We start from the raw sequence: 24,297 nt of genomic DNA on the forward strand, positions 1-24,297 counted from the left end.
CTTGATGACCCCTTAGCTTGCCCTTCATAATGATGATACCAAACGCACTCACCATATTTCCAGAGTAATTTTTCCTGGTTCCACATCACTCCTACTCTCCAACACCTGCTGTGGCTCCCCATTAGCCAAACTTACTACTCTGGAATCCGAGCTCCTCCTGCCATCCCCAGGTCTGCTCTTCTCATTATATTTGCGTTCTTTATCTTCATGGCCTCTATGCACACCCCCTTCACCCTATCAAAAGAGCCTCCTTCCTGACAGGAGATGACCATGGAATATGATGGTTAGTAGTTTGGGCTCTGGAAGCAAGCACAGTCTGGACCTTCCAACTTATTAGCTAGACCTGGAATCTCACTGAGGAGTGATTTCCTCACCTGAAAAGTTTTGGAGAAAATTACACTACCCAATTCACAGTGTTGCTCTGATAGCCAAAGAGCTAATAAAGAATGTAAAGTGACCATGATTATAGAAAGAATGTATTTACTAACTGCTTGCTGTTTTTTTTTTTTTTTTTAAACTGGTCTCTTTGCCTCCAGATTTTCCCCCTCCAATTGGCTCCCATTCACCAACATGGATTTCTCTTCCTAAAAGCATACCAAGATGTCACAATGGCAACCACAACCAAAGGACTTCAGTTCAACAACTCCTAGCCAACAGCACCTTCATTTTTAGGGTACTTCCCACATCCTAGTCCTCTAGATAAAGATTTAGGATACCCCCACCTTCCCACCTTCTGTGGGGCTCTCCCCATGATCACATTCATTCAAGTTTCCACACTCACTCTGAGATCCAAGGCTTGAGCTGGCAACAGTCTTCTTTCTGCCATCCAAATTCTAGATCTTTTAATGGACTGCCTAAATCTGCCCTCATCTGGGAAGCCTCCCTGCTGCTCCACGCCATAGTGATCTGTGATGTCTTTTTTCCATCCCACAATTTAAGAGCCTAAGTCTCTCTGTAGAGATGAGCCAGGTTGCACCTGTTGATCCAGAAGGGTACTCCCCAAGACTTGGCCACATAAAGGAGGCCTTGGGAAGGAACCCTTACAGGTCTGACTATCCTCCTTGAAAACCTTGTTACCACTTCAATGGAGTGGAGGATGGGAGAAAATGCCGACAAGGCAAAGGAAAGGGACAAAGAATACCAATACTTGAGAAAAGAGATAATGATCAAGGACTGGGACCAACTACATCCTCCACACTGGGCAAGTGAGCTCAGACTCTTAGCCAGGATGACGATTCGCAAATAAGGGTGTTCTGAGAGATGAGCTACTGGGCTATTGGTAAGGTCCTGGGAAGGGGCAAAGGAGCTGGCTCTAACCAGACAGAGCTAGGACCTCAGAGGGGTGAGTGATGAAAAAGAACAGGCAGAGATGTGGCTTATTCCCACCTTGCCCACTTATGTTACTCTGGGCAAATGTGGTAACTTCACAAGAAAGCTTTACTTTCTCTTGTCGAGTGCGGGTCAGAATCATTCCTACCTGGCAGAGCTACTAGGAATTAAGTGAGACCATAACACAAAGTCCTCAGCAAATATTAGCTGCCCTATCTAACATCACGGTTATTATATCTTAACGTGGCTCCTTCTTTTCAAATACCCAGAGATTCTTTTTTTAAAAAATATTTTATTTATTTTTATTTATTCATGAGAGACACACAGAGAGAGGCAGAGATATTAGGCAGAGGGAGAAGCAGTCTCCATGCACGTAGCCCAATGTGGGACTCGATCCCAGGACTCCAGGATCACACCCTGAGTCAAAGTCAGATGCTCAACCGCTGAGCCAACCAGGCGTCCTACCCACAGAGACTCTAAAGCCACATGCCCACTCCTGGTCCTGGAAATGGAGAGGAACAGACATATATAAAGAGCCTCAGAATTCTAGGCATCTATAGATTTCCAGTGAGCCCTGATCTGGATCCCTGTGCGTCTGACCGTGTCTCAACCCAACTTCCTAAAGGCTTAAGATTCCAAGGGCCACTGGTCTCCTCTTACAGGGAGCCTTGCATGAAACCGTGAGAAATACCCGTTCACACATCTTTTTTTTTTTTTTTTTAGATTTTATTTATTCATGAGAGACACAGAGGGAGAGGGAGAGAGAGAGAGGGAGGCAGAGACAGGCAGAAGCAGGGTCCATGCAGGAAACCTGATGCAGGACTTGATCCTGGGACTCTGGGATCATGCCCTGAGCCAAAGGCAGATGGCTCAACCGCTGAGCCACCCAGGCGTCCGCGTCCCCATCCCTTTCTCTTAATGACCTGTGTGGAAATCTATGGTCTAGAAGTTCACATAAATTTCTAATTCTCCTTAAATCTGTAGCTCTAAGAAAATGAATTACACACAACTCCTAACTCCTGGCCATATAACTTCACATTCTCTTGGCCTGGGACTTTCTGCTCTAAGCTATCTAGAGAAGCTCTGTTCAAGTGCCCAGGGATTCATCCATTAATGCAAAGTCATCAATTCCTGTTATGCCCATAGTATTGGCCAAAACAGAACAGTAATATTACACAGTAATAGTAGTAACAGGTAGCATTTATTGAGCATTTACTATATGTCAATACGTCATTGAGCATGACTATATGTCACACTGCGCTAAGAACCTCACCTCAACCCTCTTTTAACATCCCCATCTTATACATGAGGGACTAGACTCCAGGAGGTGGAATCACTTCCCCAAAGCGACAGACCAAGAACTGAACCCAGGTCTGTCAACCTCTGGAAGTGGGAGGAACTTTTACCCACAACATTATACTAGTTCTCCAATGCCAAGTCTCTTGATCTCCACCCCTTCACCGTCCCAGGCTTTCCAGATCTCAAGCAGGACCTGCCACTCAAGGTTAGGAAACCTCATCTCCTCGATCTTCTCTTGAATCAGCTTCCCATGACTACAAGGCTGACTCTTAGGTCATCTCCATATCTAAGGATGTTTCCAAGGTGGGACAGGCCTTTCTGACATCAGGAAGCCTTCACCTTTCCCACCCTCCTACCTCCATCTGGCACTCAATCACAAAGGAACGAACATCCTGGTACCCCATTTTCCTGACTTAATCCCAGAGTTTTTTTGCTCTTGATGAGAAGGAAGAAGAAATACAGTGATGAAGATTAGGGACAGAAAGTCAAAGACTCGCATCTGAGCTGTGTTATACAGTTGCCTGGGCAATATGCTTCCTCCTCTGCAAAAGGGGGATTAGAGGGCTGAGAGGATTTAGGGAGACAATGCACGTAAAGCACCTGACAGTCTGCCCACAGTAAGCACTTACTATGTGACTCAGTGATTGGTGTTTTTCTCCTTTCTCCAGCATACCCCCTACCAGCCCTACCCTGATGTTCTCAATTGCTGTTGTTTAGGCCTTAAAGGGTAGCCAGAGGCATCTGGGACAGAGAGAAGCCTTGTCTAGTCCCTCCCCCACCTCAGAATACTGCCAGGACCCCAGCTACGGGACACAGCTTCTCCTCTGGTACTGCCAGGGGACGTGACAGAACAGCCCCAAGGGTTGGGCTCAATGAAGGACCTTGTTCTACTACGGAGAAAGGAGAGAGTGGTTTTGGACGACTGGAGGCTGACCCTGGGGAAATGTGTGTTCATGTGTCTGTGCAGCGGTGCGGTGGGGAGGGCGGGCCTCCCATGACTGGGAAGCATCAGTGAGCACTGGAACTGGTCCAAGGAATTTGCGCAGCCTCAGGCCCCTTGGGGTGAGCCCAGCTGGGGCTGCAGATGACGGGTGGGGATGAAACTTTGTTTCCTGCTCAGATCAGTAAAGTCTGGCCCAGAGTTGAGGCACAGCAGGGGCCCAATGAATACCTGCACAATTGAACCCAGATGGTCTCCTGGAAAGTAGTGGTGTCTGTATGTGTATAATGTGCCCTCTCGAGGATCCCCTGACCTCAGGTAACCCTGTCTTAAGTCCTAGTAGAGTATACGGAGTAAGAGCACAGGTTCAAAAGGGAAACCTGCCTGCATTCAAAATCTACCTCTGCTTCTATGACCTAGCTCAACATAACTGTTGACCAGTCCTTTAACGTCTCTGAACCTGGTCTCTTCTGTATAGCAAGGGTAGTAAAAACCCTATGTCACAGGGTTGTTGTAAAGATTCAATGGGACAGTTGTACAAAGCACCTGACATGTGTTAAGTACTTCATGCATTTTAACTATTAGTGCCATTGCTTCTGGTTGAAGATCTAGAGCCCACATTGTTTTGGGGCTGTGGGGAGCAGTTAACATAGAAGGGCACATCTGGGACTCCCCCTTAAGATTCCCAACAGGGGTGGGGATTTTCATGCAGTTATTTACCAAAAACAGACATGTCTCTGGTTCCTTTGAGCTAGAGGCACAATAAGCAATGATGAAATGCTGGAGGTGGGCGGATGGGGGAGGGGGCTGGGGAATGCCATGATGCCAATGGCTGCTTCTCCCCAAGCTGCAAACCTGGATTCTGCAGGCATGGAGAGGACCAGAGAGACTGTCCATGAGTACCCTCCTTAGCCAGGTGACCAGAGAGAAGTACCTCATGACCCTGGGTCCTGGAAAATCATAGGAGCCAAATATATCTTGGAGACTGCCATAAGAGCAAATCCATTTTTATGTGCTGGGCTGTTGCAACAATCGTGGCAGCCTCAGGCACTCGTCACAGGGGCTGGGGTTTGGCTGCAAACACGCCCTTCTCTACCTCACCCCAGCTCGCACAAACAAGGGGGAGGGCCAGGGGGCTCACATTTTTGTTTGATGAACTGTGTTAGTAGAGCTTGAAAGGGGAGGGTGGAGACATAAGAGCTGAGCTCTGGTGACTCATTCAGCCTCGGCCCCCTCCTGACCTCAGTTTCCCCACCCAGATTCAGTGAGCCAGAGAGGGAGGAGTTTAAACCTGCTGGATACAGGGACTCTGACTCAGAGGACAGGAGGAGGAAAGAAATGCAGGAAATGTGGCCCAGGAAGCTGAAGGAACAGGGAGGGAAGGGGATTTCAGCTTCCCTGGCTCTACCCTTTTGGTCCAAGTCAGCATAGGGGGAAAGAAGGAGCCAGGATTACTGTTATAGCTCCAAACAGGCAGGGAACATAGCACTGGAAAGGGAATAGGGAAGACAGCAAAGGGAAAGCTGAAGTCTCTCTTTCCCTGTTCCAGAGACCTGTAGGGTACTGTTTTTCTCTTCCTGGGTATTGTTTCAGATTCTGCTTCCATGAAACCAATACTGGCTGCCTGAGCTGGGGGACTTCCCTAAATCCTTCCAGTTGCTTAAGAGAAAAGAATAGCCCAGACCAGATCCCCCTTCCACAGCCCCAACTCCCCACTCCCAGTAGGCTGCATACCCTCACCAGCTTCCCAGGCCCACCCAGAATCAGTATCAGTGTTAAGACAAGTGGTTCTCTACTGGATGCACACAAGAGCCCACTAGAGAGCTTAAAAAATATCAGACTTGCTGGGGATAAGACCCAGGCCTCAGATTATTTTTATAAAGTCCTTAAGTGATTCTGACATGAAGCGTGGGTTGGGACCCACTTGCCTAGATCAAGCCCTCTGCACTCCCTGACCTTCCTGAGGAGAAAGAAGGGCAGTGGGCAGCTCTGACCCAAGTGTGGACCCAGCGTCCCCGTGGGAGAACTGAAGGAAATGGCAGGGCTGAGTGGTTGGGACACAGAGTACAAACCCAGAAAATGGCAGAGGATCTGCCTCACTGTTCAGCCACCCTGGTCTGAAAGAATCTAAAAAGCTAGAGTTTTAGATCCTATAAGAGGCAACTCTTCCCTGGGGATTGGTGTACCAACTGAATTCAAGATTTGACCTGTGGAATAAGTGTACATCTTGGTGGTGGTGGGGGGGGAACAGATTCTCTGAAGTGTCCATCTCCTAAAATATTAAGAAGTATTTTTTTAGAAGAATGTACTGGGCTCCAAAACAAGTAATATACTTGGCTATGGCTCTACCTTCTTTGGTGTGTCATTTCAGAACCCAAGAGGCGCTTGGAGAGTATCTAGAACCCTCTCACTCTTCAGATATGGATCCTCAGGCTCAAGTGGGGTGGAGCGGGTCCAACACACGAGAGGTGTTAGTGGCAGAGATGGATCTAGAACTCTGGATGTCCTGACTCCTATTCTTAAGTCCCATGCCAAATGAATCATCCAGCAGAATATCAACTCTCAAACCGCCTAGTCAGCAGAACCTAGGTTTGTGTTCCCAGGCCCATCCCCTCAGGATTCTGACTTGGGTCTGGCTGGTGGTAGGTAAGGGACTGGATTTTAACAGTCACTACCCCCCAGATGAGGTGGATGGTGATGCAAGTTTGGGAAACAAGGGAATGGGAAGGCCATAATGAACAAAGGAAGAGGAAAAAGTCAGAAGGTGCATAGTTCTTCCCACAAGGCAGGCCTCTAGGCCTTGGAAGTAGCTTCCTCCTTCACAAATAAGGCAAGGAGGCTGTTCTACTTGCTGGTAGGACCAAGGCAGGTGACAGAGGGCTCCTTGGTCTTGGAGCCCCGCCCTGTCTATTATGAAAGAGGCATTCAAGGGGATCCCTGGGTGGCGCAGCGGTTTGGCGCCTGCCTTTGGCCCAGGGCGCGATCCTGGAGACCCGGGATCGAATCCCACGTCGGGCTCCCGGTGCATGGAGCCTGCTTCTCCCTCTGCCTATGTCTCTGCCTCTCTCTCTCTCTCTCTCTGTATGACTATCATAAATAAATAATAAAAAAAAATTTTAAAAAAAAATGAAAGAGGCATTCAGGGCTCTATAGAATTTACCTCTGTGATCACTTCTCTCTCCAGGCATGCTCTGTTCTACTCCTGGCATGCTACTTGCCGACTCTAATATGCACCATCATCCTCCTTTCGCTTCTTGCATTCTAAGTTTTCCCTACCTCTCCATCTAAGTACCAGCTTGTAATATTCTCACCATCTGACATGGAGCTATGGCTGAAAACCTTACTTCATATTTTCATTCACCGGTGAATTTATTCCTTATCAATTCTTAACCCCGGCGAGGCATTACTCCCCAAATCCCAAAGCAAACTACCTGGGTTGGGCCTCAGTTCTTGGTATAAAGTGTATCATATCTTTCAAGGCAATGTGATAAAAGAGATATTTATTTATTTATTTTTAAAGAGAGTTTGTTTGTTTGAGGAAGGGGGCGCACATACACCCTTGTGCGCAGGTGAGCAGGGGGAGGAGCACACTCTGTGCTGAGCATATAGAGCCCAACATGGGGCTCTATCTCACCACCCTGACATCATAACCGGAGTTGAAATCCAGAGTCAGAGGCTTAACTGACTGAGCCACTGAGTATTTTAAACGCATATCACTTCAAACTAGCAGTTCCACAGAATTCTAGGAATTTATCCTAGAGATGCTTAAAGAGTACTGATTACAGCACTGTTTGTAAGAGCAAGACCAAACATACCACATGGTAGAGCTTACTGATCAAGAGTAAGAGCTCTAAAGTCAAATTCCAGTTCCACCTCTGACCAGTTGTATGACCCAGGCAAGTCACTAAACCTCTCCAGAACTTAGTCTCATCAATAAAATGAAAGAACAATAAGACCTACCTTACAGAGCTGTTTTGAGGGTCAAACAAGTAATAAAGATAAAACTTTGCTGGATACCCAGGTAGGGCTCCATAAATATTACCTATTCTAGCTTTAATGCAGCCACTAACAATGAAATATATATACATGTATACATCCTGAATATGAAATCCTCAAGTTACATCATTAAGTGAAATTGATTAATATGCACAGTGTTTTGCTCTATGTATTAAAATGACCAAAACAATGAAGCAGTTGAAGGGAGAATATGTGTACTTAACACATACAGATTATCTCACAAAACATACACAAGCTGGCAATATGGAAGTATGGAAGGGAGGAGACCTTACTTTTTACCTTTCAGACAGTTTGATTTTACAAGTCTTGAAAATAAACACTAAAATTAAACATGCTCTAATAAAAAAAACAGAATAAACACTACTGGTGGTTCTGATATACAGATGAGATTGACACCCAGTACACATGCAACTGCCAGCTCAGGATGGGGTGGTTAAGGATGTATGCCAAAGCTGTGTAAGACAATGGCCTGCTCCAAAGGAGTTCTACTTTGGGGGCAGAGTCATATCACAACCAAGAGGTCTTGCTCTTGATGCTAGAGAGCAGAGAGGTGTCTTCCCTGGCGGGGAGTGAGGGGGAATGTGAAGTTGCTGAGCTCTGAGCCTTCCACAGCCTTGCTAGGTTCTTGCTTTCACCATCCTCCAGTGAGGGACTTAAACTAATGTGACTCCTGGCCCAAGGAGCCATCTCATCCTATAACTATGATGCTTCAGTGACTTATACATAAAAATTCAGAGAAATAGAGGTGACTGTTACGAAAGGCAGATGGACCTGGGGAGATAAGGGAAGCCAGGCAACTCTGTGGCTCCCCAGTCCCAATCTTAGCAGCCCACGTGGATTTCCTCACCTATAAAATGGGGATAACAACATTTCATGGGGTTGTTGTGAGGACTAAATCAGTTACTGACAATAAAAATTTACATTTTTGAGCGTTTACTATATGACAGGTACTCTTCTCAGAGCTCACAACTACCCTAGAAGGTGAGCATAGTTAATGTATTGATTTTAAAGATGAAGAACCAAGGCTCAGAAAAATTATTTCATTATATCACAAAAGACAGAACTGGGATTTAAACAGTCTAACTAGGGATCCCTGGGTGGCGCAGTGGTTTGGCGCCTGCCTTTGGCCCAGGGTGTGATCCTGGAGACCCGGGATCGAATCCCACATCGGGCTCCCGGTGTATGGAGCCTGCTTCTCCCTCTCCCTGTGTCTCTGCCTCTCTCTCTCTCTGTGACTATCGTAAATAAATTAAAAAAAAAAAAAAAAAAAAAAAAAAGATAAACAGTCTAACTCTAGAGCCACCAAAGACTACTTTCAAAGTTAAAATACAAAAAAAAAAAATTTAAAAAATAAATAAATAAATAAATAAATAAATAAATAAAATAAATAAAAAAAAAAAAACAAAGTTAAAATACAAGTAAAGCCAGTACTTGGCTTGTTTTAAGGGCTCAATATGAACTATTATCATGGGGAAGAAGGTGGGAAGGATTTGGATGCCCTGACACAGAGCCCCTGGGTCCCCTTCTGGTAGCTTTCAGGTACACGTGACTTGCCTTCTTTGGCCTCCAGTTCTCTCACCCAACGCTGAGGTCAAGAACTCTTCAACCAGCCCTGTGGAGGCCTAGAGACCAGAATGGCTTCAGCAGTGTCCCCTGAGAGGGCTCTCTGGCCTGACTCTTGTCTATGACTGGGTCTCTTGGGACAGATGGTTCTAGAGAAGCCTAGCTCAGCCATCCCAACACCAACCTCAGTACCTCTCTACTGAGTGCTTACGGAACAGATATGGATTATATCTAAATTCAAAACTCTCTTAAAGCTATTTATGCCTTAAGTCCAACTTACCTTTGGGAGTAAAGAAAAGTTTTGGAAGAACTCTAAAATACATAAATACATGTACATACATACATTTTGGAAGAATTCTAAAATTTCCTCCTAGCTCTGGTGTCTTACAGCTTGAGAAATGAATTATTTGCTCAGCTTCCAACCCCCTTTCATAGGTAATGACTTTAGTCTCCTCCTCTGTCACATAGATAGGCTACCCTATAGAATTTTTCCTCTGCTATGGGTTGTTTCCAGTTCATACTGACCTCCCCAGTAACCCACCATTCCACATTTCTTAGCACCATTGTGGGGGTGGGCCTCCTCAGCCCTCTGACATCTGCTCATTCCAGGTCTCCCTTTCCTCGTCCCATTCCTTGTCTCTAGGGGTAGAGACTCACCAGCACTGTTGGCCTCCGACTCCAGCAGGTGGATGTCATTGCAGTCCGCCAGTGAGTGCTCCAGGCAGAGCTGCAGGAAGCGGGCCTGGGTGCGAGTAACCCGCTTCAGAAGTGACAGCAGGGCCACCGTCTGCTCACACTCATTCCAGCCCTTGAACCAGCCAGCGAGGATGCCCACCTGGTCTCGGAACATCATGGTGCCGGGCCTAGGGCCAGGGTGGGGGGGACGGCGGTGGCGAGGGCCAGCGCCGTCACATGGTCTCGGCTCAGGGCTCCTGTTACCTCTCCCCTGAGGGCCAGGGCTTGAGGATGTTCCCTGGCGTGTTGGCAACGGGCAGTGGGGGGAGGAGGAAACCTGCTCACATCGGGGGAGGTCTTGGTCCAGCCACACCTCTCCAGGCTCCTAGAAAAGGAAGCAAGGGGGTCAGACAGAATGAAAAGGCTGGAGCTGGCCTGGTTAGTGTGGGTTGAGGTGATAAGGAGGCTTCTCTCAGAGTATCTGCTCTGCTAAGCCCCTGGGGAAAAAGATGAAGCCACTACCAGATACTAAACTAATTTTTCTTCTAGTCTCCAGATTCAGAGAAAAGGCTTGATTAGGACTCAGAGAGACTAAGAAGATGCTGCCCAGAGGGCCTGGCTATTATAGGGCTAAAGGAAGCAGAGTAAGTTGGTAGGATTTTCCAGAAATGGGAAACAGAAGAGACAGTACACTATAGAAAAAGATCTGAGTTAATGGAGACCTGGTCCCAGGTGACATGTGACCTCCAGCACATGCCTTGACCTTGCTGATCTCTGGCCACCCTTTCTGAGAGTGGAAAAGAGTGACTGCTCACCTGCTAAGAGGATACCATAGAGTTTATATTATTTCAATCTAAGACTCACAAAGCTAAGATGTAAGTGGATGATGGGGTGGTAACTCCAGTGGAGATCAAGAGTATGCAAATAGCTAACTGATCAGTAACTTCCTCAGTGCCCAAAGGTAAGGACATGCACAAAGGCTTTTTCAAAGATTTTCAACAGGCTGGGGGAATCTCACCTCCTTTCACTCTGGAAAAGGTGCAGCTGTGCTAAGATCTCACTCTTCTCTGCTCTGAGGTGAGTCTCCCCAGACCTCTTCTTCAATCCCCTGAAGGCTACTCCTGACCCAAGCCCCCTGGGTTAGGAGGTCCCCTTGGCTTCCAAAGATGCCAGACTGTCAGCCAGGCTCCTAAGAGCACAAAGGATGCCAACCTGAGAAGGGTCACATCCAAAGTAAAAAAACTCCCAAGAAGTGTCCAAATTCCTTAGACAGGAACTATACAGGAGTTGTGTTAACTGGGCAGACAACAGACCTATTCTTCAGTTGACTGATTTCTGGACACTACTCTGAAGCCTTTTTCTAAGTGTCTTGAGCTCCAGGTCTCCGCTCACATTTCCCTGTCTCTCTTGCAACCAGTGCCTTGGCTCTATCCCCAAACCACATTTGGCTCCATCTCCCTCTGGCTGTCAAAGGACTGAGAACTCCACACAAAGACCCACTGAACCTGCTGGGTTCAGGTCTTAGGGAACTACTACCATCTCCCTGAACTTCCATGCTCTTGCTGAAGAGGGCTGTTTGGTGTATCTGATGATGCATGTGACTTACCTGGCAGATCCTCTGTGGGATACCTAAACAGAGCAAACTTTTTTTTTTTAAAGTTTATTTTCATTAATCCTTACACCCAACACAGGGCTTGAACTCATGACCCTGAGATCAAGATCTGTACACTCTTCCAGATAGTTGAGCCAGCCAGATGCCCCCAAAAATATTTTTATTTTTTTTTGAAGATTTTATTTTATTCATGAAAGACACACAGAGAGAGGCAGAAACATAAGCAGAGAGAGAAGCAAGCTTCCTGCAAGGGAGCCTGATGTGGGACTCGATTCTAGGATTCCAGGATCATGACCTGAGCCAAAGGCAGATGCTCAACCACTGAGCCACCCAGGCGCCTCCCCTCAAAAAAAAAAATTTTTTTTTTCAAAAAATTTTTAAAAGGAAATCAAGGGATCCCTGGGTGGCGCAGCGGTTTGGCGCCTGCCTTTGGCCCAGGGCGCGATCCTGGAGACCCGGGATCGAATCCCACGTCGGGCTCCCAGTGCATGGAGCCTGCTTCTCCCTCTGCCTGTGTCTCTGCCTCTCTCTCTCTCTCTCTCTCTGTGTGACTATCATAAAAAAAAAAAAAAAAAAAAAATAAATAAATAAATAAATAAATAAATAAAAATAAAAAAATAAAAGGAAATCAAATGTTACCTCCTGGCTTAAATCCTCCAATGACTTCCCACTGCACTTAAATAAAACCTAAACTAAACCTGAACGTATCTTGACCTAAAGGGCCTTGCAAGACTCCTGTGCCCCCTCCAACCTCATCTTGTTCCAAGTTTTCTTTTTCACTGGGGGAATTCTCTTCCCCCAGATCTACTTATGGTTGGCCCCTACCTGTCACTCAGGTCTCAGCTAAATGTTATTTCCTCTGAGAGAGCTTCCCTGATCATCCAATCTAAGGAATGTCACACTAATGATATTTGTTCTATATAATTCCATACCCTCAGGTCTCATCTTATTTATGTTTGTTGTTTCTCCATCAAAAAGCAAGCTATATGGTCACCCAGTGCCAGAACAGTGATTGGCACATAGATGATGCTCAACATGTATTTGTTGAAACAATGAATAAAGGTGAAGAGCATGGAAGCCACACTTGGGATTTCTACAGCCTCAAGGTGAGAAGATGATAGGAGGAATGGCCCACAGGATGATAAACAGATTTAGAAACCTTGTCCTAAGAGAAAAATTTGAAGGCACTGAGGAAATTTCCCCAGGGGAAGAGGAAACTCAAAAGGAATGACATAACTGACTTTGAATATGAAAGGGTAGCACACAGAAGAGGAATTAGATTTGTTTTTTTTTTTTTTTACTCCAGAGGAGAACAAAGGAAGGTGGCTATAAGTGAGAGGCGACATGGGAGATGTTGAGAGTCAAGAAAATTCAGTTCTAGTCTTGCTCCAGACACTGATTCACTTTAATCTTTGAGCTACTCTGCTTCCCTTCTCTGTAATATGTAAGATAAGGAGTTAGACGGGATCAGACACGACAAATGGGTTTTACCTCACAGGCTAACTCCAAATGATTGGTAGTGGCTGCTTGCAGCATTGTGGTGAGAAGGATCCTCAAGAAATGAAGGAATAGGAATACTCATCAAAGGGCAATGATTGGGAACCCTGGGTGGCGCAGTGGTTTAGCGCCTGCCTTTGGCCCAGGGCGCGATCCTGGAGACCCGGGATCGAATCCCACATCGGGCTCCCGGTGCATGGAGCCTGCTTCTCCCTCTCCCTCTGCCAATGTCTCTCTCTCTCTCTCTCTCTCTCTGTATGACTATCATAAATAAATAAAAATTTTTAAAAAAGGGCAATGATTAATAAATTGGGGGCACATTTCACACAATGGGATATTGTATAGCTATTAAAAACATGCTTGATCCGGATAGCAGAATATATAAAACATAACAGAACTATACATAGTGTTTGATATTTTGTAGCATTTTGCTAGTTGTAAGTAAACACATATTATTTTTATAATTTTTAAAGAATTTTATTAAAAAAAGTTTTAAGGTTGCATTCTACTTTCCGGCTCAGTGAGAAAGAACACTGTGATTGATTATCAATGTTTGTCCTGGATGCAGGATGGATGAGTGGTAGTTCACATGCCTGAAAAAATCAGTTTCCCTTCCCAGCTCCAGCATTTTGTGGCTTTCAGCCCCAAGGAGACAGCAGCTGCCTCAACATAAGGAAGAATTTTAAAATAATATAGCTGTCCAAGAATGGAACTGGCTGCCATGTGAGGAGGTAATAAGCTCCCTGGCTGCTGGAAGTGGTCAAGTGGAGGCTAGATGAACATCCCTTGGGAGTGGGAGGGATTCCTTCACTGGGTGGCAACTCATAAGATAGAAGGACATGTTACTATTTCAGAGAGAACATTTGTGACGAGAGGTTTGATATGCCAACAGCATTTACGGCAAAAAGATGACCAAATCCACAAACAGACCAAAGTTGTGCACTCTTTCCCATAAACTTTTACTGGGTTGTTACTTTTCCTAAGCAACAGGACTGTGCCCCCCAAATAAGCTGCTGACTAGCTTCTTTGCCAAACCAAATGCTATAGGCAAAGCTGTGGGACAGAGCAGGGTCTCCAACATGACACTCGATAAAAGTCAGGTTTTTTATTTTATAAAGTTTTTTTTTTAATTTTTTAATTTATTTATGATAGTCACAGAGAGAGAGAGAGAGAGGCAGAGACACAGGCAGAGGGAGAAGCAGGCTCCATGCACCGGGAGCCCGACGTGGGATTCGATCCCGGGTCTCCAGGATTGCGCCCTGGGCCAAAGGCAGGCGCCAAACCGCTGCGCCACCCAGGGATCCCAAAAGTCAGGTTTTTAATAAAGCAGGCTGATGAGAACTATGGGGAGTTGAAAAGCACATACATTGTCTGAAGGGGGAAGTCACTTATTTTAGCTGTAATCAGCTGGTGCCAGGTGGGAATGTGGGTCCAGTATTGTTAGGGTTTAAAAGAAGAACCAGAATTTGGATTTTTAAATAAAATCCCCCTATTTTTATTTTGTATTTTTCCCCTATTTTTATTTTTATTAAAGATTTTATTTATTTATCCATGAGAGAGAGAGAGAGAGAGAGAGAGAGAGAGAGAAGCAGGCAGAGAAACAGGAAGAGGGAGAACCAGGCTCCATGCAGGGAGCCTGATGCGGGACTCGATCCCGGGACTCCAGGATCACACCCTGGGCCAAAGACAGGCGCTAAACCGCTGAGCACCCAGGGATCCCCTAAAATTCCCCTATTTTCAAACATAGGAAACAAATTTATGTGAAAACAGCAACAATGAACCACTGTAAGGAATAAACAAAGCCTGTGGTCTACCGTCCTTGGACCAGATGGACACAAACTGGGAAAAGACAAGAAGCCTGCTAACTATCCTTTCCTCAGGCCTCTGGCTTATATCTTCAAGCCCCTCAAAGCATGACTGGCAGAGAGGATCTAATGCCCAACAGTAGCTCTGACAATCCTCAGTAAATACTGGGGGCTTTAGAGAAAGTCACTTTTAGGACAGGAGAAGGATGCTGGGTGTTTGGTCTGGATGATGACGGAAGAGGAGGGCTGTAAATGGCCTTCTTCCATCGAAGAGCCCAAGGTCCTCAGCTACCTCCTGTTCTGGGTGCTTGGCAGCAATGAGAAGGGAAGACCTGGGTTCGTGATGGGCCAAAAGAGGCATCAGCACTGTCTATTCCAAGGCACTTTAGTGGATTCTGGTGGATCTGCTTGCCAAACATCCACTCCTATCTTCTAGTACCATTGGAAAATTAACTGTCTTCCTTGGCTCCAGGAGTAGACACAGAAAATCTACTGGCTAAGGAATGTCTTCACTGGATTCCTGCTGGAACTACTGGGGAAAGTAAGTTTTCCATTAGGATTGCTCAGATTATGCAACATCTGATGTTATTGGCTGCCACTTCTGCCACCTCACAGTGAGAGCCTCAGAATGAAGCTAACACAGATAAAAGCAGAATCAAGAGATGAAAGGACAAAGAGGGAGACCTATTCACATCTGAAGACCTGGATCAAATCCAGCTAGCTTGAAGTCTCCTTACCCAACTTCTCAGTTATATGGACCAATAAATTCCGTTTTGGCTGAGGCTAGTCTGAGTTGTGTTTCTATCACTTGAATTGGAAGAGCCGTGATTGCTCCCATACAAAAACAGAATTCACCACTGCTCTGGTCTCCCTGCCTTTGAGGAAAGACACTAGAGGGGAACCCCAATGGCAAAAACTTCTCAAACAGTCCAACATTACTGCTGCCATATTTGGTCTCTAAGGGATCAAGTAACCTTCTTTGGAACCAACCCTGGAGGGCGGGAAATGAAGCCAAAATTGGCTGAGAGGTTCGAGGAAAAACTGCTCACTAGGCTCCCTTCCTTAGCTTCAAACAGCAAGAAGTGGCCCACAGATATGAGATGTCTTGGCAAGTCAGTTCTCCTCATTCAGAAACCAAGCTGTGGAGTCAGGTGTGGCTGAAACCTGGGCTCTCCTGGTGATACTTACTTGCTGTGTTGACCTTCCGGAAGTAACTCAGTTTCCTCCTCAGTGAAGCTTGTTGTAAAAATAAAATGAAACAATGTATATAAAAATACCTACCATGATGCTTAGCATGCCTTCCTAAATCACCTATCTTGTCATATTCTAGACCCCATGTGAATAGCTTTCTATGGATGAGTTCATTTGAAATATGCTATATTTCATGCATTTACATGAAATACACATATACTACACACATATCTACAGCTGTACACACACATTATCATCATTTTACAGATGGAGAAACCGAGACACAGAAAAGGTCAAGTCACTTGTCTAAGACTACAGAGAGCTGAGATTTTCAAGGCCAGACAATTTGGCTTTAGAACTCTTGCTTGTTCCTAAGAATGTTACAGCTTCCTCTAAGTTCCCTTCCACTGCCTAGAAAAGTTGGGCAAAAGGCACACCCTTTAATGTCAGTAACTCTGGATAAATAAGGGGGTCCTATCAGCCTTCCTACTCATTCCCAACCTTTCTACAGCACCCACCTAAGCCTTTGAGGAACTCCTACTTCATGAACAACAGAACAGGCTAGTTACCTAAGGTTAATTCACTATCCTGACCTAAGAACAGGAGAATGTCAGATGCCAAGGGAGCTCAACTTCTCTTTTGTAAAGACCAACTATTATTTTCAGAAACTCCTGAAATATGTACACAAAATATGCATACTATTGCCTCAGCCAAGAATGAGGCTTTTGTATGAATAGTCCTGGGGAACGGAGAGAGAGGAGGGAAGAAGCCAGGCAGGGCCTCCTGGAGGATAAGCCCAGCCTGGGAAGCTGTGGGAAACCCTGGACTAGAGAGGAAGCTGGTGTCCCTTGCCCCATGTATTACTCTCTTTCACTCATTCCACACTTAAATGTGTTGAGTCTTCCTCATTAAAACCCCATCTTTAACTCTTTCCTTTCTCTATACTTGCATGCTCTCACTTGATAATGGAATCAACTCCCACAGATTCAACTATCACCTTTCTGTGGACCACTCAGATTTTTTAAGATTTTATTTATTTTTTCATGAGACACACACACACACACACACACACACACAGAGAGAGAGAGAGAGAGAGAGAGAGAGAAAGAGAGAGAGAGGCAGAGATACAGGTAGAGGGAGAAGCAGGCTCCAAGCAGGGAGCCCTATATGGGACTGGATCCTGGATCTCCAGGATCAGGCCCTGGGCTGAAGGTGGCACTAAACTGCTGAGCCACCCAGGCTGCCCTAATTCAGAATTTTTTTTTTTTTAAAGATTTTATTTATTTATTCATAGAGACACACACACACACACACACACACACACAGAGGCAGAGACACAGGCAGAGGGAGAAGCAGGCTCCATGCAGGGAACCGGATGTGGGACTCGATCCGGGTCTCCAGGATCACACCTCGGGCTGCAGGCGGTGCTAAACCGCTGCGCCACTGGGGCTGCCCCTAACTCAGAATTTCTTAAATCATCTTGGTCCCCTTCCTCTTCCATAAGATCTATTCATCTGGTCTTGATAATTCTTTTTTTCTTAATGTTGGCTAAACATGCCCTCCTTTTTCTCTTCCAAAACTCAAGTGGCTCTGGGACCAGACTGTCTGGGTTGGAAACAGAATCTTACTACTTACTACCTGTGTAACTTTGGGCAAGAGATTTCACCTTGCTGTGTGTTTTCTCATCCATAAAATAGGTTTAATAATAGTACTAATCTCATAGAGTTGTTAGCTATTATCATCCTGGATTTCTCTCTCTTTCTCTAATCCCATCATTAATTAAGTCCTGTTTTCTCTATACCCAAAATACTTCTATTTCTCTCATTTTTTACTGCCACCACCATATTCAAGCTACCATCCTTTTTCACCTGGATCAGTGTAATGCCCCCTTATCTACCTCCTGCTTCCGTTCTCACCCCTGTTTTCCTTGCAGAAACCAGTGAACATTCTTAAAAAAAATAATAATAAAGAAAGAAAGAAAAAGAAAAAAAAATCAGATGATGTCACTGTCTTGCTTTAAAAACCCTCTAATAGCTTCCCAAGTTTCTCAAATGAAACCGTAAACTCCTTACTATGGCTCACAAGGCCCTACATGATTTAGCCTCTGTCAACCTCTCTAATCCCTTGCCCCCTCTCCCTCACACTGGTTTCCTTGTTGTTCCTTGAACACATCTCAGGGCTTTTGTCCTTGTTGACCTTTCTATCTGAAATATTCTTCCCCAGATCATCACATGGTTGGTTCCCTCTCATCAATCAGATCTGGGTTCATATGTACCCCAATCATCCTAATCTCCCCCGTAGGAGTTTTTGGCTTGATACCATCGAAAGGTATTTCTTCAAAGGCTGCAGCTCTTCCAGAAATGCCTAGATTGTAAGATCCATGAGGGAAGGAAAGACTGTGGCTGTGTTATTCACTGCTACATTTTCAGTTCCTATCATAGCACCTGACACACAGCAAGAACACCCTCAATGTTTCTATGAAAAATCCACCCCCGTACACCAACCCCCCCCCCCTTGCAGCAAGTCCTTTCTCCACCTAAAACAATGCTTAGATTGGAATGTCTCACTTCAAGATCATCCCACAACTGGTGCCTTCTCATCTTTCAGGTTATCGGGCTCAATTGTCACTTCCTCAGGGGCCAATTCTGATCACTCTGAGTAACAGTGGCCACAGCTACCCTCTCTTTCACACTATTTTAATTTCTTCCTAGCACATATTACTGATTTTTTTTTTCTTTTGTTTATGTAGCCTCTCCACTGCCCCATCAGAACATTGAGTGCCAGGAGTTCCAAGACCTTGACTATTTCATTCATTGCTGTTATGTCCACTACCTAGAAAAGTACCTCCATAAATTGTTTAACTGCTGGAGTTGAGACTTACATACTGTATACACTGTTGTTCTGTAGCTTGCTCTCAATCAGACTCTATTCAACAAATTTACACTAAATCCAACAAAACAAAACTCTACTAAATTTACACTAAATCCAACAAAACAAAACTCTACTCAAAGTAATTTACCTAACCCTCTCACAAAGTTCAGAGACATGAAAACCCAAAGCTGAGGTTCAGGGTTGAACACTACTCCTGGATTCCACTACCTTACCCTGAGGCTACCACCAGACTAGGGAGCCACACAATCACAAAGTGGAGAATGACTGGGGCTGGAGAACCAGGGAGGAGGGGGACAACCACCAATACTCAGAAAGATCATTGGATGGAATCACAGCAACCTCAGGAAGCAACAGAGAATTCTAGGGTACAGAGCCCCAAACATGTCCCCTAGAGATCTTCTGTTATTTCACACTTATTCACGGAAGAAATTGTTTTCAAACTGGGGCTCTCAGGAAAGAGTTCTCTTTCCATTAAGGCTGTTAAGGAGGTAGGATGTAAGTCTGGGTTGCTAAAAGCCATCTTAGTCATCACAAAGTAAAACCTGTTGAGGATGAAGCTAACTCCTTGGAGAAATGGGCAGAGAAAATTGTCTGAACTTCTGGATGAAGCTATGTCTGAAGCCATCCCAGCTCTGGACTTTTTAGTAACACAAGCCAATTAATTCTCTTTTTTGAGAAAATTTCAACCAGTTTCAACTAATGTTCTGTCATTTATGTCTTTGGAATCCTGGCTGCCGTGAACTATCTATCTATTTATTTATTTACAATTTATTTTTGGTAACACCAAACACTTATTGTTCTAGATACCTTATATGTTTTAACTAATTCAATCTTTATAATAATTCTATAACATAAAATATCATTATTAGTTTCATTTTCAATTGTGGAAACTAAGAACTAGAGAAATTAAGTAATTGTGCTACGTCACAGAACTGGTAAGTGATAACGTGCAAATCATGTCTGGTCCCAGAGTCTGTATACTTAACCATTAGGCTATAATGCCTCACTGTACCCAACCCTATCTGAACTGAAAAGCCAACTCTATGACTCATGGCACTATCATCTTGGGATGGACAGGGTCCAGAGACCTTCTATTTGTGCCACCTGTCCTCAATTTCATCATTTGTAAAATGAGATTAATTGCAGCTTACCTACCTCAGAGTTCCTATGAGGAACATGAGATGAGAATACACGTGAAACATTTAAACAGTGACTGGCAAATAATAATTACTCAATAAACAGTAGTTATTGTCACTCTACGGGATACAAAAGTGCAGCTGGCAAATATAATACAGATGGAAGAGATCTGTTTTCTTTCATCTTTGTCCTTTAAGTGAAGAGAAGAGATGTCAAGGGGGGGAAATAAGGAAACTTTCTTGCCTTGACCCATTACAAAAATGTTAACTCTGCCTGGAAGGCTATTCACCATTGTCCCAACTCCTATGGAACACCACCGAGCCCAAATACCACCTTTTCCATGAAGTCTTTCCAGATAAAGGGCTCCTTCTTTCACCGCCAAATTTCCACAGCATTTAAAATCTATACCTCATGTTCTGCCCCATGTACCTGCTCAAGCCCTCTAATGTACTGAGCTCACTGAAGGTAGGCCCCAATGTTTATCCTCCTATGATCTGTTTCCTCTTCTCGACCCTAGAGAGAAATAGAATCCCTCAGAGAAAGCTGAGAACCCTGTGGAGGCCCTAGACTTATAAAGGCTGAGAAGCCAACCAGGATGGGGTGAGGCAGATCACCAAGAATAGGACCTAAGGCAGCTCAGAATCAAGAATGAGCACAAAGAAAAGGGCAGTAGAAGGGGCAAGACACTACTTCTACAAGGAGAGGCAATGAGGGCTTGGTAGAAAGAGAAGACAGGAGGGAGTGGGGAAGGTATACAGAACCTGAATGGGGAGTGAGATCTGAAAAACTTAGAGATTCCAGCCAAATGCAGAAGGAAGAGCTGCCTATTCTCTTAGCCAACTGAGAATGGGTGCCCAAGTTGCCCATTCTCTAATAACTCTCAAAAACTTACAGAAGACAGATCCCACTTTGTGGGATTCAGAGACAAATAAAACACATCCCGGTACTTTCCAAACTTGCAGTCCAGTGAAGGTGAGTGGACAAGTACATGAAAACTACAAGGAAGAAGGTGAGTGGTGCTCTAAGAAATAAAAGGGAGGATACTGGACGGTAAGATACGGAGAATGAAAAGACCTAAAGACACCTTAAAAAGAGGGTGCCTATGGTGAGGAATAGATGAAGATTAGAGATGGACATATGTATTCAAGAAGATGGCTATTTATTTTATTTTATTTTTAAAAGATTTTATTTATTTATTCAAGAGAGACACACAGAGAGAAGCAGAGACACAGGCAGAAAGAGAAGCAGGCTCCCTGCGGGGAGCCCGATGTGGGACTCGATCCCTGGATCCGGGGATCACGACCTGTGCCCAAGGCAGACACTCAACCTTGGAGCCACCCAGGTGTCCCGGAGATGGCAATTTAAAGAGGCACCAAAGGGTGGCGTATGGTGTGGAGGGGAAGCCAGAAGGTGAGAGAGCTGAGGAAGATTTGAAAGGAAACTATTCAAAGGTAGAATATGAAGTCACTGCTCAGAGGGTGGGGTTACCTTTGAGAGAAGCCAGAATTTTTACAAGGAGGGGAAGGAGACTTTCTGGAGGGTGGATATTTCACAAAGGGGACTCTTAGGAAAATGGGGGTGGGCAGGAATTCAAAGGCATACTTTGAAGCATCTCTCAGGGGGCTTTCTGTGGCAAAAGGGAAATCCCCTCAGGGAGCAATGGTTCTCAAACTTGAACAATTCATCAGAATCACAAGGAGGGTCCCTAAAAACAGACTGCTGGGTCCTACTCTCAGGTCTTCTGATTCAGTAAGTCTGGGCTGGATCCAAGAACTTGCATTTCTAACAAGTTTCCAGGTGATGTTGATGCTGCTGGTCCAAGGACCATGCTTTGAGATCCACCGCCATAGGGGAAGGGATTATTTAGTGAGGAGGCTCTCAAATGGGGAAAAGGCTGCTAAAAGGAAAATGGAGGAAGTCCTTAAGAAATCTCTAAGGAGGGCATTAAGGGTCTCTCAATCTCCAAAGGAGGAAGAGTCTGAGGATGAAACCTATGAAAAATGGTCTGAGAGATCTCTGAGAGGTGAGATTTCAAGAGATGAGGCTGTCTGTTGAGGATCTTTTTACTAAAAGGCAACAGTGGAGGCTTTTGGGTAAGAAAGGGAAGCGTGGAAGATCCTGGGGGCCTCTGAAGGGACAGTGGGGGTAAGGAGGCTCAGAACTGAGAAGATCTCTAAGTTGATTTCAAAGGAAAGAAAATGGAGGTGGTGAGAGGATGTAAATAGGGACCCTAAAAGCGGTAAATCTGATAGGGTCCTGAATGGATGTAGATGTCACAGGCAGGAATGAGGGAATGTTCTGAAGGAATCTTAGAAAGTGCTGGGGTTAGTTAGGTTGTTGATGCAGGACAATTTTGAAGGAAATTCTCTAAAAGGTGTCTGGGGGAGATGTGGTCTCCTGAGAGAGATCTTGGATGTAACGGAGCAGGATGGCAGAGGTCCTTTGAGAAGAAACGTCTGAGTAAAGTTTTCAAAAGGGTATTGTATGGGAAAGGAGGGTCTTCCAAGTGGAATGTGGGAATGTCAGGGTAGAAGGTTTTTCAGAAAGAATTCTGGGACTTTTTAATAGCAGGAACTCAGTTATTGTGAGGAAAGACTGTATGAGCAGGGGGTTCTAGAGGACTTGAGGGAACCTGTGAGGAAGAGTACAGAAATTTCTTGTACAAGTGTCTCAGGAAGGCAGGAGTCTCCGGGCAACGATTCAATGGGTTCTGGGGGGGTGTTGGATGGGTCTCTGAGATTTCAAGGGCTTATCCCAGGAGGGCTTGAGGGGTTGCTGAGGTCTCTGAGAAGATGTGAGGAGCTCTTTGGAAAAACTACATCTCACAGAGGTCATGAGGAGGATCTTAAGGTTTAAGGTATTTCGAAACTTCAACTAAAAGTCAGTCTAGAAAGGGGAATTTTCAAAGGTACCTAAAGAGGATTCTGGAAAATATCAGAAACTACAGGGGGCCTTTTTGGAATCCTGAAAGACTCTGTGGAACATGTGTAGGTTACTAAGAAAGAGTTGAGATATATAACAGGGGTTGTGGAAAAGGCTTTCGGTATATTGGATAAGAGTTCTCCAGAGATTTCAACAAATCTTTGGATATTTGGGATAAGTGAAGGTGGTGTTGGGGAAGATTTTTGGGGTGAGGGTGATCTCTAGGGCATTTCAGGCTGGTGAGACTTGGGGAACCTGAAGTCTTTGAGAAGGATCTGTAGAAGGTTCCTAAGGGATGACTCTGTGAAGGGGGAGTGTGTACGGAGATGGCTGGTGCGTTGGGGGCAGGGGTCCTCTAGGTGAATTTTGGAGACGTGAGGACATTTCAGAGAGTCTCTGAGGAAGACTTTCAGGGCATACGAGGGATATTCCAAAGGACATGGTGGTGGGGAGGGGGCTCAAGGATTTGGGGGCCATGAGTGGATCTCCCAGGCGATTTCTGGTATAGAGGTAGGTGGGAGGGAAAATTCTTGGGACCTATGAGAAAGAAGACGCGGAGAGATTGTGGGGATATGCGAAATAGATCTCTGGGGGAGACTTCTGGAATGTGCAGGGTCTGGAGGGGATCTCAGGGAGACTGCAGGAGATTTTTAGGGCTTATGAGGGAAGCTCCGGGAGGAGATATGACACACATTGTTGGAATAGATGAGGAGTGGCCTCCGGGGAATATTTCTGGACGGAGGAGGAGGATGGGGGATCTGGGGCCAGAGGAGGGGTTCGCTGAGGAAGATTTCCAGAGACCTAAGCCGGCGTCTGGACAAGATTGTGGGAACGCAAGGGGGGGGGTCTCTCGGAAAGATTTCGGACCGCAGGAGGGGTGGGGGTTTTCAGGGGGCTCTAGGGCGGGTTTTGGGGGGCTGCGGGAACGCCCTCCAGGGAGATGTCTGAGGCAGAGCTGCGCGGGGGAGGGAGGGGTCACAGGGAAGGTCCCCCGGTCCGGCCCCTCGCGGTCCCCAGGGCGTGAGGGTTTCGGAGGGAAGCTTCCCAGGCGGCCTGGGCGGGCGACTCGGGGGTCGGGGGTGGGGGATTCTCCTGAGGGCCGGGACCCCCAAGGCCCGCGCTCGCCGCAACCCGCGGCTCGGGGTCCCTGAGGGGGCGGGGCCGCCCGCGCGGCCTGGGGCGCCCTGAGGTGAGCCCCGCGCGCCCCGACCCGCCGCCGCCCCGCCGCCGCCGCCCGGCCCTGCCCGCGACTCACCGCCTCGGCCTCCGCCGCCGCCGCCGCCGCCGCTCGGGCCTCCTCAGGCCCCCGCCGCCGCCGTCGCCCCCTCTCCGGCCCGCGAGCTCCCCTCCCTCCTCCCGCACCGACCACCGCCGCCGCCGCCGCCGCCGCCGCCGTCGCGCTGCGTCACCGCGCCGTG

At 46.1% G+C, this 24,297-nt stretch overlaps 1 protein-coding gene across 1 annotated transcript in view; it reads right to left on the reverse strand.

Annotated features, from left to right (window-relative positions):
* Nucleotides 1-24,192, reverse strand: part of SAMD4B (sterile alpha motif domain containing 4B) — a 39,168-nt gene extending 14,976 nt beyond the window's left edge. The window contains exons 1-2 of the mRNA XM_041741671.1: nucleotides 24,135-24,192; nucleotides 9,806-10,208 (exon numbers count right to left, since the gene is read on the reverse strand). Of these exons, the coding sequence (XP_041597605.1) occupies nucleotides 9,806-10,001 (196 nt within the window). The 5' untranslated portion in view covers nucleotides 10,002-10,208; nucleotides 24,135-24,192. The remainder of the gene's footprint in view (nucleotides 1-9,805; nucleotides 10,209-24,134) is intronic.
* Nucleotides 24,193-24,297: the final 105 nt, after the last annotated feature.

Source organism: Vulpes lagopus, chromosome 2, assembly GCF_018345385.1.
Source record: "Vulpes lagopus strain Blue_001 chromosome 2, ASM1834538v1, whole genome shotgun sequence".
Lineage (NCBI taxonomy): Eukaryota > Metazoa > Chordata > Mammalia > Carnivora > Canidae > Vulpes > Vulpes lagopus.